General features: G+C 41.2%; 2 protein-coding genes across 2 annotated transcripts in view; one reads left to right on the top strand and one right to left on the bottom strand.

Annotated features, from left to right (window-relative positions):
* The window catches only part of LOC118423107 (2-oxoglutarate-Fe(II) type oxidoreductase ppzD-like), a 6,950-nt gene extending 3,927 nt beyond the window's left edge, over positions 1-3,023 (bottom strand). The window contains exons 1-3 of the mRNA XM_035831102.1: positions 2,948-3,023; positions 1,494-1,657; positions 265-389 (exon numbers count right to left, since the gene is read on the bottom strand). Of these exons, the coding sequence (XP_035686995.1) occupies positions 265-389; positions 1,494-1,652 (284 nt within the window). The 5' untranslated portion in view covers positions 1,653-1,657; positions 2,948-3,023. The remainder of the gene's footprint in view (positions 1-264; positions 390-1,493; positions 1,658-2,947) is intronic.
* A 727-nt stretch (positions 3,024-3,750) lies between these two features.
* Positions 3,751-14,698, top strand: LOC118423115 (3-hydroxybutyrate dehydrogenase type 2-like). Its single transcript, XM_035831115.1, has 9 exons — positions 3,751-3,936; positions 4,356-4,437; positions 4,873-4,969; positions 8,031-8,139; positions 12,199-12,259; positions 12,711-12,824; positions 13,041-13,099; positions 13,394-13,486; positions 13,713-14,698. Exons 1-9 carry the CDS (start codon positions 3,865-3,867, stop codon positions 13,767-13,769), a joined length of 744 nt encoding a protein of 247 aa, XP_035687008.1. The 5' UTR covers positions 3,751-3,864; the 3' UTR covers positions 13,770-14,698.
* Positions 14,699-15,171: the final 473 nt, after the last annotated feature.

Here is a 15,171-nt window from a genome sequence, read left to right as displayed (position 1 = left end):
ATAGAAAGCCCGATAAAAACGACTAAAAAAACCTTAAAAAACAGCCGGAGCCTAACCTCTGCTTGGAGAGTAAGCTCTATGTTGTACAACACGTCCACGACTTTGAATTTGCTTTGAATTCGTACTCCAACCTATCATGCTACGGAAGCATTGCCGTTCGAACGTAGGGCTAGAAAAATGTGCAAAACAAACTGGAGCTAAACTAAACGGTTGTCTGTGTCAGAAAGTTTATTTGTGGATTAGAACAGAAGCAAAAGTATTCACATTTCTCTCCCCAGGGCCATCCAGCCGTGCCGCTCTGCTGTCCTGTCCACCGGACGGGAATATTTCTCCTTCACGGCTTCAGGTTGAAAACAGAATTTATCGTAGACATCAAATACGCCATTCACCTGTAAAAATATAGAAGACAGAGGCCTTTTCGATTGAAAAAGAAATGAATTCATGCCCATGGGGCTAATCGCAAATGAAGAAAGACAAGATACATGAATAGAAATGAAATGAATGAATGTGGCCTATTAAAGTACACATGCCCAAACCGTATCTCTGGGGCATGTGAACATTACGTTGTGAGTCGAGGGAGACTTTGAATAAAAGATTGAAAACAATGACATCATACAGGGACACAAGTTTGTTTTTGGTTAACTGTTGATGATACCCAATTGAAAATGAAAACTCACTAGGAATATGACACTGTTAGCCTGTGTTTACACAATCTCTCGCTGGCTGGGGTTAATTACCCTCTCCCCTAGAGCTCCTAAGGCGGCGGCAATTGTAAGGCCGGCCGCTAGGGGCGCGATTTCAGTCAGGCTAATAACAATAACACTGCCAGGGACGAACATGTGACCTTTATGTGAATTTGATGGGGAAATTTCGAACTTTTTAGGAATGTAACAAGATATGACTTCGTCAAAGAATATGTGAAAGGAATAATATGAAATGTTTTGTGAAATTATGAAATGTGAATAACATATAATTGCAAAATAGTACCAAAATATTGGGGGGAAAGTTTTGACAGAAAAGGGGCGTTGTCGCAGACAATGGGCGCAGACAAGTATACATTATGTCAAAAGCTCAGAATGAGGATGTTTATCTGATTCACATTATTTCATGCTTCACATTTCCCTAACATTCCAATTTGTCACTCTCACATATATTTTCACTGAAGTTACTTCTTTAAGCATTTCTGGAGGTTTCTCCGTTAAATTCACATGTATACAAATCACATTTACACCCTTGGTAGTGTAACGTTATAATGAATGAATGAAGACCTTTATTGTACAATTTTGCCCAACCGAGCTAAGTACAGGTCACAACAAGTCAGGATATATACATATAAAGGTGTCACAAATCTAGTCTAACACAAAAGTTCGGCTTCTTCTCGCTTCTTGGTTATAGATATATACTAGTAGAACATGGAAGAGATGTGAAAATTGTCCATAGAAACATTGCAAAATGGCACATGAAATACTGATTGGTATCTTGGCTATCCTTACCTCTGATGTTGGTATACCTGTGTTCTTCAGGTACACGAAGCCCACGGTGGTGAAAGCCTGCATGAGTTCGTCCGTCAGTGCTTCCAGGTCGGCTTTGTTCACGGTCTTGTTGTCAAGGCCGTAGGCCGAGAAATCCACGACTGGAATGTAGCCACTCATGTTTGCTGCAAGAATAAAATGCACCTCGAAAGGTTAACGTCTTCATTTTTTTGGGAAATGCCTTATCTACCTCTGGATTATCTACTTCTGGATTACCTTATGTTATATCATATAGTGTGGCCGCCAGATTCTGTACAAACAACTACAACAGGGACGCTAGTGTTACCAAAATGACAACAGATCTGCAGTGGACATCAGTTGTAGTCTGGGTACCATCCTCCGTACTGAGCCAGCGGTCACTACGGAGGCAGAACGATCGAAGAAGCTTCCTCAAACCAAGATTTAGAATATGTACCTTAAATATACGTACATTCCTATGCTACCTGTGTAACATGTCATGTAAAATGGACAGCTCAATGTTAAAAATCTTTCAGTGCTGATCCGCCAGTATTATCTGAGAAATGGCCAACTACGCCGTACAGCATTATGTACGTGTGCATGGATTTTATTGCTCCCGTTGTCTAGTGCCCATACCCCGAACACAGCCCAGCCACAGTACAACGTTGGGGTTATTATGGCGTAGTTGAGTCAGGCCGTACTTCAGGCAGCTACGGCGTTCTTCAGGACGTTAAGCCGTATTGGATCAAGTTCTTTGAACTACGGCTTAGTTCGGCAAAGTACGGCGTGACTCAACTACAATCTGGTCCTACCTGTGACACAAAGTTATTGACAGCACTGACCTGTAAATGCTGTCTAACCGGTGTTCTGTAGATGCTATCTAACCTTTCACTTATCCTTCACTAACTGACTTGAGGCAACTCACGAATCACCAAGGTCAGTGAGATACTCATTGAGGGTTTGCATGGAGGGTCCTGACAACGCTTTACGCTAAATTCGGGACGGTCGACAACGCTTTACGTTAAATTCACGAAGGCCGGTAACGTTTTACGCTAAATTCAGAAAGGCTGGCAACGGTTTACGCTATTTAAAGATGTTGCCCAATTTTCCTGTCAAGCGTAAAGATGAACCACATACTAGAGTCGGCCTGAATGTTCTGTCTTGCTGTTTCTGTTATTGACTCAAATACAAATCAACGAGTAGATACATGTAGGTGTTGTTATGAACACACGTAAGCCTACACAGGCTTTGACTCATTCTCTGCATTCTCAGGCATTCGGATGTAGGGATTGGGAGTGACCAAGTTAAGCCGGACAAGAAAATCCGGATACATAAAGAACAAGTTAAAAATTTTACCGAATTCAGGTGTTACCGATTTAAAGTTTAACGTTCTGTAGAGTACGAAACTACTACAATGCAAACAAATAGTGAAGATAAACGTTTGACTGCAGTTTTACCTGTCAATGCCGAGAACAGCCCGTGTAGATTTAGATGGTCTGGTATGTAGAACTTAGTAGGACTCGGAGCTGCCTTTATGCCTAAAAACTGGTTAGACCGGTGATTATGAATCACGAATGAACAGACCTAATCGCGAATGAACAGACTGAAGGAGATAATAGCATTTTGCATATGTAACTATAGTAGTCTGTCCGTAATTAGATGGAAATTTAATTTTCAACAACAACTTTGACATCTTGAACCTCTAAGATGATATTTCCTGCATTTTGATAGGCAAATTTTGCTGCCAGACTAATCCATGAATCTAGCTACCTTCAATAACATTCCTATTAACGGCAAAAGGTGAGGGCGAGGCCTCCGATACATATTTTGGCTTGTCGATGACCGAATGTGAAAGGATTTGCAAGGGAAATTTTGAAATCTTGATCATCTGAAACAATTTCCCGTGTTTTGAGGGGCTAAATTCACTGGTAGACTACCCTTCGACTTATGAAATTTGGGAGACCAGGCTACGATTTACGGGTAATTTTTAGGCTAGATTACGCTTTACGTGAAATTTTTAGGCTAGATTACGCTTTACGTGAAATACACTGGCTACGAATTACAGTCAATTTTCCATCCTCACTACGAATTACGTGAACTCATCAAGGAGGTTATATTCAGAATACCTGAATAATTGAAGTCGATTTTAATATATCCATGCAACTCAACCTTCGTGGCTTATCATTCTGTCCACAATGGAGTTGGCACGTCTTTGGTTCATGTATTTATTATACGGACGTTATGCCAACAAACGAGTCGTGCGAGTTGGTTGTTGCCGCAATTTGTGGTGCCCCTTGACCCCAACGCACAGACCATACGTAAAATAGTACAAAGGTCAGATTTTGGGGTTAGATTTTTAGAGACTCTGTGGAAAATGGGGCGTTTGGACGGGAAAGTGGCACTTTGCACGGCGTCTGCACAGGGGATAGGACTATCTACAGTTCTGGTAAGTGCTGGCGGCATCGCTGAGTTGCTGACTGACAGTTCCAGCGGCGCTAGTCGGGAGTCTTCCCTCGTTTCCGCACTCACGAAACTCCTACCCTGGATGATCGTTGAACCCGGCCGAGTCTCACCATGTCCGTGGCCTATGGGTTCACTTCATTCACTTAAGGAGTTTAAACCTCCTAGATTTACTCCAACTATACTTAAATTAAATGATAGTCCTCTTTTCCTTTGTTATGCATCCATCCTGGGAATGACATTTTTGGCAACGCCTCAGGGTGCCTACCGTTGCCACCCGACCACGCCCCCTGATCAGCTGAGCTTATTTTTGCACAGACCCAAGTCCAAAGACCTCTTCCAAATTTTGCTGTACTGTAACTATTATAATGTACTCAAAAAATTTATGTTGAATTTTCTCTGCAGGCATTTGCTAAGGAGGGAGCCAGAGTGATCGCTACAGATGTCAACATCAGTAAACTGGAGCAGGAAGTCAAAGATGTGCCAGGTGATAGTTCTGTCTGAGCAGGAGTGAGTGAGTGAGTGAGTGAGTGAGTGAGTGAGTGAGTGAGTGAGTGAGTGAGTGAGTGAGTGAGTGAGTGAGTGAGTGAGTGAGTGAGTGAGTGAGTGAGTGAGTGAGTGAGTGAGTGAGTTACAGAGTGAGTGAGTGAGAAAAAATATGATGAACCATAACATCCATGCATGTAGTCAGGATAGTTCTTTAGTGTTTCACACTTAGGGGTTGTATAAACATTTGTAAGTATTTAAAGGGACAAGAATATCAATTTCAACTATTCAAAGATTAGTAGCATGTAACATTACACATGTAACGTTATGTGTAATACAATACTTCAAATGTGTTTCAGAATGGACAACTCAGTTAGATGATTCTGATATCATGATTTATATTAGGTATACATTTATGTGTTTATCTCGTCATCAGGAATTGAAGCCAAGACACTGAATGTGGCAGACAAGGACCAGGTTACAGCACTGGTGGACCAGTTAGACCGTGTGGACATCCTCTTCAACTGTGCAGGGTACAGACAGAAACTTTTTGTTTAGTTACAATGATTCTTGAAATGGTGTAAAACTGGAAAATAACGTTAAATGATTACCAAGCCGCTGTTGCTAAAGCTCAACTACCTCAGACCTTCCAAGTTCTTGAAGCTGAAGCACCATTTTCTTAAAAGCAACTGTTATAGATCGTTTTCACAGAACGTTCGAAAACCGCTTCGCCACGCGTGGGCGCCATGTTGGATGATAACCTGGATAAATAGAACACAGAACGGCGCTACCAAAGTTACTTGTGGCGGGTTCAAGTGTGCTGTTTTGTCTCCGTACTGTGAATGATATAGTGATGTAGCCAAGGCTAGATATCAGGACAAAGTTGCAATAATCCATATGCTTTAAGAGAAAAGGCATTTGACGATCTAACGCTCTTGCCAATGGTTGAATACCCGGACATCTGTTACCGCTACCCTGGGCGACTGTATAACGTTATGTACACTTCTATCATATAGGCTGCGCACGGATGACTAGACTAGCTACAGCCCTATACATCGGAGTTTGCGTTACACAGTCTACCCCAGTATCCAGCTGCCCTCACTGTCCACTTCAGCCTCACAAGGGGCAAGATTTGGCGCTTCTCCAACTCTGACTCCGTGTGAATGGTTTTCTACTCCGGTCAAAACTGAGCTATGGCGTGCTTCAGCCAACTATGACGTTGTTTGACAAGGCGCGACGTAATTTGGAGAACTCGCGCGTAGTTCACCCAACGAGCTTCAATACGACTTGTCTTTCGGCCTGAGGTACGGTCTGACTCAACTACTTCGTTAGTAACCATAGCCTGACTAAAAACTTTCCGCCCCCCTCATTAAACCCAGCCAGTGAGAGATTTTGTAAACACATCTAGTGCAAAATGTAACAACCCAAACTACGTATTTTCAGCCATACTGCGACAAAGTTGGACTACAACGTCTTAACCCCACCAACTTGTACATCACCTCGACACCGTAACGTTATTGTATTCTCCCCCAATACGCTAAACTGAGAACAAGATAAACATTTGATCGTAACATATTTTCTACAATGATAGTTCCGCATAGAGTCCATTCCAAGACACCATGAGGGTTTTTAGGCGATATTTATAATTAGTCTGAATTATTTTGAATAAAAAAATATCTGAGCCACAATAATTAGATTATTTTTAAAAAATTGAGAAAGAAAATACTCATTTATTTGAATTTCTTTGAATATTTTAGAAACATTTTGAAAGTAACTGTACAAAAATATCTTTATTTAGAATTAGAATAATTGTAAAACCTCTCTGTGATTATTTCACATTTACAAATATTTACAAAAAATGGTAAACCTGGCCAAATGGTAAAATTAGTTAATTGCCCCCATAAAAGTAAGCCCTATTGTTGCATCTTTATATTTTTAGATTTCACTGCTGGGCACTGGTGGATCCTTTGTGGTGGGCCATTGTTGCATGGCACCCAACCATACTTTGCAAGGATGTGTGAATTGCTATCTTCCCAGCCCACCGAACCATTTACAAAAAATGGTACAAAATGGTAAATAATGGTAGAATGCTGTTATCATTATTTAGAAACCATTAGAAGTATCCAATTCCACACCATGAATATTTCCAAAGTTTTATAGGACCAGGGAAATATTTATAAAGTTGAAACAGTGTTATAAATATTTCTGAAGTATCAAATGTCCTAGACATATAATTACAAAACTTTAAAATCAATTCTAAACAATGGCAACAAACATCCACATGGTGTCTTGGAATGGACTCTATGTGTGCGTGGTAACTTGCATGCTGTGAAGCTTTTCAAACCCTGCTCACTGCGACAGAAGACAACCTTCATTTCTTCAACTAGAACCTACACAGTAAATATATTCCCACCTGTGAGACAAAGTTGGTGACAAAGTTAGAGATCTTTAAGCTTGCAGTGCTGACCTGCCCGTGTCACACCCTGTCTGAAGATGTTGTCTAACCGGTTAACCTGTCACTACACTTGACTTGACTTGAGGTAAAAGTTCAACCTCTGACGTGGGAAACGTATATGCTCATTGTGCAAATAACTAGAATAACCAAGGAGCTTTTATCAAGGAGCTTTTATCAGATAACGAAATGTAGATGGGCCGTATGCCATGAAATGACTCTTAAACTATTTTCTTGCAGAGGAGAGTGCTATTTTCTAAAAGACCACGTCTTTACGTACAAAAAAAAAACGACTAAATTTGTAGGAGAGTACTATTTTCTAAAAGACCATGTAAGTCCACCAAAAAAACGACTAAATTTGTAACAATTGATCACAGATGAGCAAACTCCGCATGCATATGGGGACCCATGTTGGCGGGCCGCTAGAATAGTGATTCAATCGAGTTAAAATGGGATAACTGTGTTGTTAGATAGAAACGGCGAGTGCGCTGTATCCTGTGTTCATGGAACTCGCAGTTAGCACATCGAACAACCAGCCCGTTTGTAAATAATACCAAAAAAAAAAAAAACTTCTTTCCATGTACGTGCAACACACAGCCGTGTGGAGATCGAGCAGCTTATCATCCAACATGGCCGTTCGAACGTTCGATCGCAACTGTGACGTCACATGAAAACGATCTATTGGTGAGCCTGTAGTATGTTATTTCTTGAGTTAATGATAATGGATGTAAACTGGTGTGATCTGCTTTGATGCGTCACATTCAATGCCCAGCTCGGATATATCCGGCACACATATACATGCCCTGTGTGCCGCGCCCGCATATATCCGGGATAGCGTATTTCCCCGAAGTAGCAATCCCCGGAAGGTAGGGACTCCGGCTTTGTTCTGGGGTTTCTTTTTGGAGGTCTGCAGCCAACCCTGGTACTGATAGCATTTTCATAAGGCTGAAACTCTGGCAGTTTAAGGGTTAACTGTTATAACCTAACATGTGACCAAATTAGTCTGCAAAATACCTTATGACTGTTTGTTTGCTCTGGGCCTCTGGCAAATCATGGAAATTTTAGCACACAAATTTTATCAGCCATTTCATGTGGATCATACATGTATTTTTTAAATGAAATAAGCTCTTCTTTGCATCCAGAATAGTTCACAATGGCACAATCCTGGACTGTGAGGAGGCTGACTGGGACCAGACCATGAATGTGAACCTGAAGAGCATGTACTTCCTGTGTCGTGCTGTTCTTCCAAAGGTGAGTCAACCATGTACTTCCTGTGTCGTGCTGTCCTTCCAAAGGTGAGTCAACCATGTACTTCCTGTGCCGTGCTGTTCTTCCAAAGGTGAGTCAACCATGTACTTCTTGTGTCGTGCTGTCCTTCCAAAGGTGAGTCAACCATGTACTTCCTGTGCCGTGCTGTCCTTCCAAAGGTGAGTCAACCATGTACTTCTTGTGTCGTGCTGTTCTTCCAAAGGTGAGTCAACCATGTACTTCCTGTGTCGTGCTGTCCTTCCAAAGGTGAGTCAACCATGTACTTCCTGTGCCGTGCTGTCCTTCCAAAGGTGAGTCAACCATGTACTTCTTGTGTTGTGCTGTCCTTCCAAAGGTGTGTCAACCATGTATTTCTTGTGTCGTGCTGTCCTTCCAAAGGTGAGTCAACCATGTACTTCCTGTGCCGTGCTGTCCTTCCAAAGGTGAGTCAACTAGGGCTGGGTACCGGTACAGAAAATTCAGGTCCAGGTCCGGTTCAGGTCCAGAGGATCAGGTCCAGGTCCGGACCTGAACCTGGACCTGATTCAGTATGACTCATACTAATGGTCCATTTCACTACAAAGAAAACTGTTTGGTGAAGTATTTTTGAACCATTTTTTGGTGGAGTATTTTTTCTGGCTTTTGAAAATCCTACAACGCTAACTGCACCTGTACGATTGGCTGTAAAACTTGGTAGAAATTACTATAAACTCTACTCTACTTCACTCTTTTGTTATTTTCTTCCACCTGCAAGCGCCAAAACGTGTAAATGCCTGATGAAATAATCTATCAATTTTCTAATCAGTCCAACATCCGGTCCACCTAATTTTTTCAGGTCCGGTTTTTCTGGACCGGTCCAATAAGAAAAACGGGTTTTGTACCGGTACGCTGTACCGATACCCAGCCCTATGTCTAACATATATTTGTCGTAAAAACTAGCTACAGACATTTTTGTACCTTCTCACACGTTGTACATACGTTTGTTTCCTTGAAATTAGTGTGCAATAAATAAATAGATAAATAAGAAGAAAATTAACACGCATTCTATTAGAACTGAACCACATATTTCAGAGATCCATACCTTTATCTGCCTCCATCTCGCCACTGATGCCTGCCTGCCTGTCGGCTTCTTCTCCGTCCTGTGACCTACAAGGAATATGAATCGTTAAGTGGTGATATCTATACAATAGTCTATAGAGCCAGTTTTTCAGGCTACTAGACACCAAGTGGAGACAAAAGTTAGGTGGAGACAAAAGAGCTCCAACGCGGCAGACCCGAAGTGTACACGCCCCCTTTCATGGCAGACATGGCTTCAGGCAATACGCTGAAATATATTACTACACCAGTTAATGTCGAACCAACTGAAGTTCCATTGCGTCGCCGGGACATAAACTTGTGATATCCACATGCCAGCCAACAGCAGCGAAAATTGTGAAAGAGTCAAGATGTGATATTCGTGCTACCATTTAGAGAATGCGCCCAGAGGACACTACTGACAACCGCCAACTCTCCAAATAAAATCCTCGACATTAAGAACGACAGGACATTTATGTTCTGATGTGACGGTCGTATGCCATAACTTACTCACTGTTGTATTTCTGCTGTATTTTGTGGTGCTTTGGAGTGGAGATTAACCGTTTGTGTCACAACGTTTTCCCAGACATTGCCCCTGGCACAACATCATAAAATACGGGTGTCACTGTGGAATGGCCTGTGCCTTACAGATTGTAATTTTACGCTTCTATTAACCCGAGCAACGTTAAAGGAGATAGTCTGTCTAATCCATATTGGGTGAAAAACACTGCGAAACAACACAAGACACTTTGTGCAGGTATACCAAAGAGCGTTGATAATTGGTTGACATTTAGCGAAATGTGAACCGTGAAATGGGGATATCTGTACAATGGCTGGGACCCAGTTTGCTAAGCTACCAGTGGGCACACAAAAGTTAGGTGGAGACAAAAAGCTCCAACGTAGGGGACCAAAAGTGTACCCGCCCCCTTTTGTGGTGTTTTGGAGTGGAACTTCACTGTTTGTGTTGCCACATTCTTCCAGTCAGACATTGCCCTTGACACAAAATAATAAAATGCGGGTGTCGCTATTGAACGAGCTGTGTCTTACAGCTTGTGATTTTATGCAATGAAGCGAGTACAAAAAAGTTAGGTAGTAACAAAAAAGCTCAAACGTGTCAGACCCAAAGTGTACACGCCCCCTTTCGTGGTGCTTTGGAGTGGAACTTAACCGTTTGTGTTGTCACATTCTTCCAGCCAGACATTGTCCCTAGCAAAAATAATAAAATGGGGTTGTCACTATTGAACGAGCTGTACCTTACAGCTTGTGATTTTGTGCAGTGAAGCGAGTACAAAAAAGTTAGGTAGGGAAAAAAGCACCAATGTAGGGGACCAAAAGTGTACACGCCCCCATTCGTGGTGCTTTGGAGTGGAACTTTACCGTTTGTGTTGTCACATTCTCCCAGTCAGACATTGTCCCTGGCAAAAATAATAAAATGCGGGTGTCACCATTGAACGAGCTGTACCTTACAGCTTGTGATTTTATGCAAAGAAGGGGGTAAACGTGTCAGACCCAAAGTGTACCCCCACCCCCTTTGTGGTGCTTTGGAGTGGAAATTAACCGTTTGTGTTGCCACAATCTTCCAGCCAGACATTGTCCCACACAATCATAAAATGCAGGTGTCACTACTCACTACATGTATAGAACGAGCTGTACCTTACTGTTTGTGATTTCACGCTTCGATTAACCTGTGCAATGCTCAAGAGGATGGGTTGCCTGATCCACAGTGGGTGAAAAAAATCCAGCTCAAATCAACTTTGCACATGTATATATTCGAAGAGCATTGATCATTGACATTTTGCGAAATGTGAATTGTGAAATTGGGATATCTGTAAAATGGACCCAGTTTGCCAAGCTAACGGACACCAAGTGCAGTGAAGTAGGTACACAAAAATTAGGTGGGGACAGAAAAGCTCCAACGTGGCAGACTCAAAGTGTACACGCCCCCTTTCATGATAGACATGGCTTCAGGGAACACGCTGAAGTATATTACACCAGTTAATCTCGAAGCAACTGAAGTTCCATTGCGACACCGGGACATAAACTCATGATATGAACATGTTAATAACAGCAGCGAAAATTGTGAAAGACTCAAGATTAGGGCTGGGTACCGGTACATAAAATTCAGGTCCAGGTCCGGTTCAGGTCCAGAGGATTAGGTCCAGGTCCGGACCTGAACCTGGACCTGATGCAGTATGACTCATACCAATGGTCCATTTCACTACAAAGAAATCTGTTTGGTGGAGTATTAGACTTACACTGACGTTTTAAAATCATACAAAGCTAACTGCACCTGTACGATTGACTGTAAAACTTGGTAGAAATGACTATAAACTCTACACTACTTCACTCTTGTTATTTTCTTCCACCTGCAAGCGTCAAAACGTGTGAATGCCTGATAAAATGACTCGTTAATTTTCTAATCGGTCCAACATCCGGTCCACCTAATTTTTTCAGGTCCGGTTTTTCTGGACCGGTCCAATAAGAAAAACCGGTTTTGTACCGGTACGCTGTACCGATACCCAGCCCTAGAGTCAACCATGTACTTCTTGTGTTGTGCTGTCCTTCCAAAGGTGAGTCAACCATGTACTTCCTGTGCCGTGCTGTCCTTCCAAAGGTGAGTCAACCATGTACTTCTTGTGTTGTGCTGTCCTTCCAAGGTGAGTCAACCATGTACTTCCTGTGCCGTGCTGTCCTTCCAAAGGTGAGTCAACCATGTACTTCCTGTACCGTGCTGTCCTTTCAAAGGTGAGTCAACCATGTACTTCTTGTGTTGTGCTGTCCTTCCAAAGGTGAGTCAACCATGTACTTCTTGTGTCGTGCTGTCCTTCCAAAGGTGAGTCAACCTTAAGAGTATGTCAGGTAGTAAATGTAGACAAATAAGAGGTAGTATGTTGAATGTTCGAGATATGGCCCAGATTTAGTTTGTCACAGATACTGTATCTCGTTCACATTTATCTGTTAGAAGGTTAAAATGACTTTCCATTGCAGATGGTGGCACAAGGTTCTGGGTCTATCGTCAGCATGTCCTCTAGTGCTTCAAGTATTAAAGGTGGGCAGTTTTAAGATTACAGAATTTGATTGACTCTTCCTCAAATTCTTACAGTATCAGTAAAGTGATGTGATTTGAACTGCTATTGTTACCCTTGTAGTAAATGTATGGGCCTGCGTTTGGATCCTTTGCAGCTGTCAATCTTGTGTCCTTGAGATCAACACTGTACACACATTTACTCACTCCACAATCAGGTGATCATGTAGAAATTTAGCTTCTAGTAAGGATGTTTTTCTTTTGGATGGGACTGGAAACAGAAGTCCCAGTTGTGAGCCACTTCTGCATCAGACTTATTGTTCAGGTCAAGGACGTTATGTAAGATAACGTCCTTGTTCAGTCAGAGTGATCCCTTGTATTTTCTTCATGACTTTTACTGTGTTGAAGAAGTCAATATGAATTCAATGAAGAAGTCTTCATATCTGCAGATCTGGTTGTTGACTATTCATTGCAGGTGTTCCCATGCGTTTTGCCTACTCCGTCAGTAAGGGAGGAGTCAACGGACTGACCAAAGCCATCGCTGCAGACTTTGTCTCCAAAGGGGTTCGCTGTAACTGTATCTGTCCAGGTATAACTTCTTTTTAATCAGACTTATTTCAGTCATCTTGATCAGAGATATTTGGAGAAAAAAGTTGGGTTTATGGCAGTTAACAACATCAGTCATCAATGCCTAGTTTGGTTGCTGTGTGTACCATTGTGCTCCGAGACGGTGAGTGAGTGAGTTTGTTCAGAATCTCTAATATGAAATGTGTCTAACTCAGCTATAATTTCACCTCTACTACAGCTACAGTAGAAACACCCTCGCTGCAGGAGAGAATCGACGCTTTCCCTGATCCTGTCAAGGTGAGTTGTTTTTATTTGTGCGTTATTCAAACTTAAACACTGAGCACACATCCAGCCTGAGCTTCTCAACAAATTTAGATGATCATCACGGTTTTTAGCTTTTCTTAGCAATTCCTTTACTTCAGTTAACTTTATATGACTGAAAATGAAATTGTGATTCATTTTTTGTATGTAATAACATTTGTGCATGTTTTAATCCAACTTTTAACTTGTAGTCAGGTACTACCCTGCATTCTATTGATACTGGTACAAGAGTGGACACAATTGCACAATGCTGTTGTGTGTATATTAAAGGCACGAGCAGACTTCATCGCTCGACAGAAGATGGGTCGCGTTGGTAAGCCTGAGGAGATCGCAGCCCTGGCCGTGTACCTGGCATCTGATGAGGTGAGGAACTTGTCAAAAGTCTTCAAGTCGTTAAACTTGCATGTCTTAAACACTATGAATTTCCCTCATCTTAGTATTTCAGTCACAACAGTCCTCATCTTGTGACCCCCAGTCTTTGAGAATTCCTGTCTTGAGAACATTAAGAGCAAGCCATTCTCCTTGGCCTAGGTTACAGCAAAAGTTCAATTGCATTGCCAAAATATGCAACAACTTTTTATCTTTTCAGTCTGGATACACCACAGGCCAGGAGCTTGTGATTGACGGAGGCTGGAGCCTTGCTTAGACTGACTCAGATATACCACAACTACATGTCTGAGGCCTCGTCTTTGGCATTCCAAAGAAGTTCTAGCAGTGCAATGATGAAGAGATCTCATTTTATATTTCAACAGTTGTATTATTACAAATAAAGTTTTAAAGACTCCAACGTTGATGAATACTGGAGATACTACTTATTGATGCAATATGCAATAGATAGACATATCGAACTAAACAGCTGTAACAATTGTGACAATCATGGGATTGTGTTTTTGACATGAAGACCCAATAAATACCCACAGCGTCTTCCTATCGCACCGTTGTTTTATCTCCCTGAAAAATTGACAAGAGGTATTGTTTTGGGTTTGTTCGTCTCCAGAGGGTTTTTTATGCTAACATCATCCACTGTGCAGGTAAAGACCTTTCCAGATGCCGTAGTACATCTGTTTGAACAAGCAGAAGACATTTAAGGTCGTGCACAAAGTCCTCATCTGACAGCCTATGCGATATAGATGTAGTAAGTAGTTAACATTTGAGTGTAAAAATTGTTGACTAATGTTGGACATCTTCAAATTACCTCAGGAATTACTTCAGGACTGAATGTTCTACAAAGTATGCGTACAATAAACATGAAAGACTTTGTGTGGTGAACTGTTACAGTATTTCTAAGAAATAATCGAGTCAAAAATGGCAAATTCTAAGTTACTGGAAAAATCATGCCCAATTTTATTATCCCTGATACTGTAGTTACAAAATTACACAACCTACATGACACATCTGCAGCACAACTTAACAATTTAATTGCCTTTACAATTTTTTACAGAAACAATAATTACTTTTACACATTAAACAATCAATCCAGCTAAGCTACAAATACATTGTATAGTAGTACAAATTCGAGGATTATTTCTAAGCATTGAGGCACACACATATTGCACTCGGAATAAATATCACAATGACAAGAGATATTCTTTAAAATGTTAGTAAAAGCCATGTGTACCAATAAAACATTAAAAGCAATATACAGGCCAGAATGTAGTTTACAACACTATGTAGAGGCCATTTATCATACATGATTAAACTTTGATACAGAGTATGATTATTCTTTTGGTTATTGAGAAAAGTTGGCTGTGCACATATAGTGCACTAAAATGTTGAGGTTCAAAAGACAGTTACACAGGAAATGATCAAACTGCCATTGGCTGCTGTGTTAATTAGATAAAAGCTACAATGTAAATAGTTTGTTGAAAGTTTGATAACTACAATGCATAAATGGTCTGGTAATTAATCTGATCTATCTCATGGTAGATAAAAAACAACAGCTAAAGTATAGTTCTTACAAACTCCTCTGAAAAGAAAAATCATCTTATGAAACACATCTTTTTCTGACACTGCTGATATCCAAATCATCCACAAATTGTTATATGGCT

The sequence above is a fragment of the Branchiostoma floridae genome, chromosome 9 (assembly GCF_000003815.2).
Source record: "Branchiostoma floridae strain S238N-H82 chromosome 9, Bfl_VNyyK, whole genome shotgun sequence".
In the NCBI taxonomy this organism is placed as follows: domain Eukaryota; kingdom Metazoa; phylum Chordata; class Leptocardii; order Amphioxiformes; family Branchiostomatidae; genus Branchiostoma; species Branchiostoma floridae.
This window is presented reverse-complemented; position numbering and strand designations above follow the sequence as displayed.

Bases quoted from the DNA above. Each gene is read 5' to 3' on its own strand.
- LOC118423115 (XM_035831115.1), top strand. From the start codon at position 3,865: ATGGGGCGTTTGGACGGGAAAGTGGCACTTTGCACGGCGTCTGCACAG. The intron at 3,937-4,355 runs GTAAGTGCTGGC...TTTTCTCTGCAG, and splicing joins TAGGACTATCTACAGTTCTG to GCATTTGCTAAGGAGGGAGC. The intron at 4,970-8,030 runs GTACAGACAGAA...CTTTGCATCCAG, and splicing joins ATCCTCTTCAACTGTGCAGG to AATAGTTCACAATGGCACAA.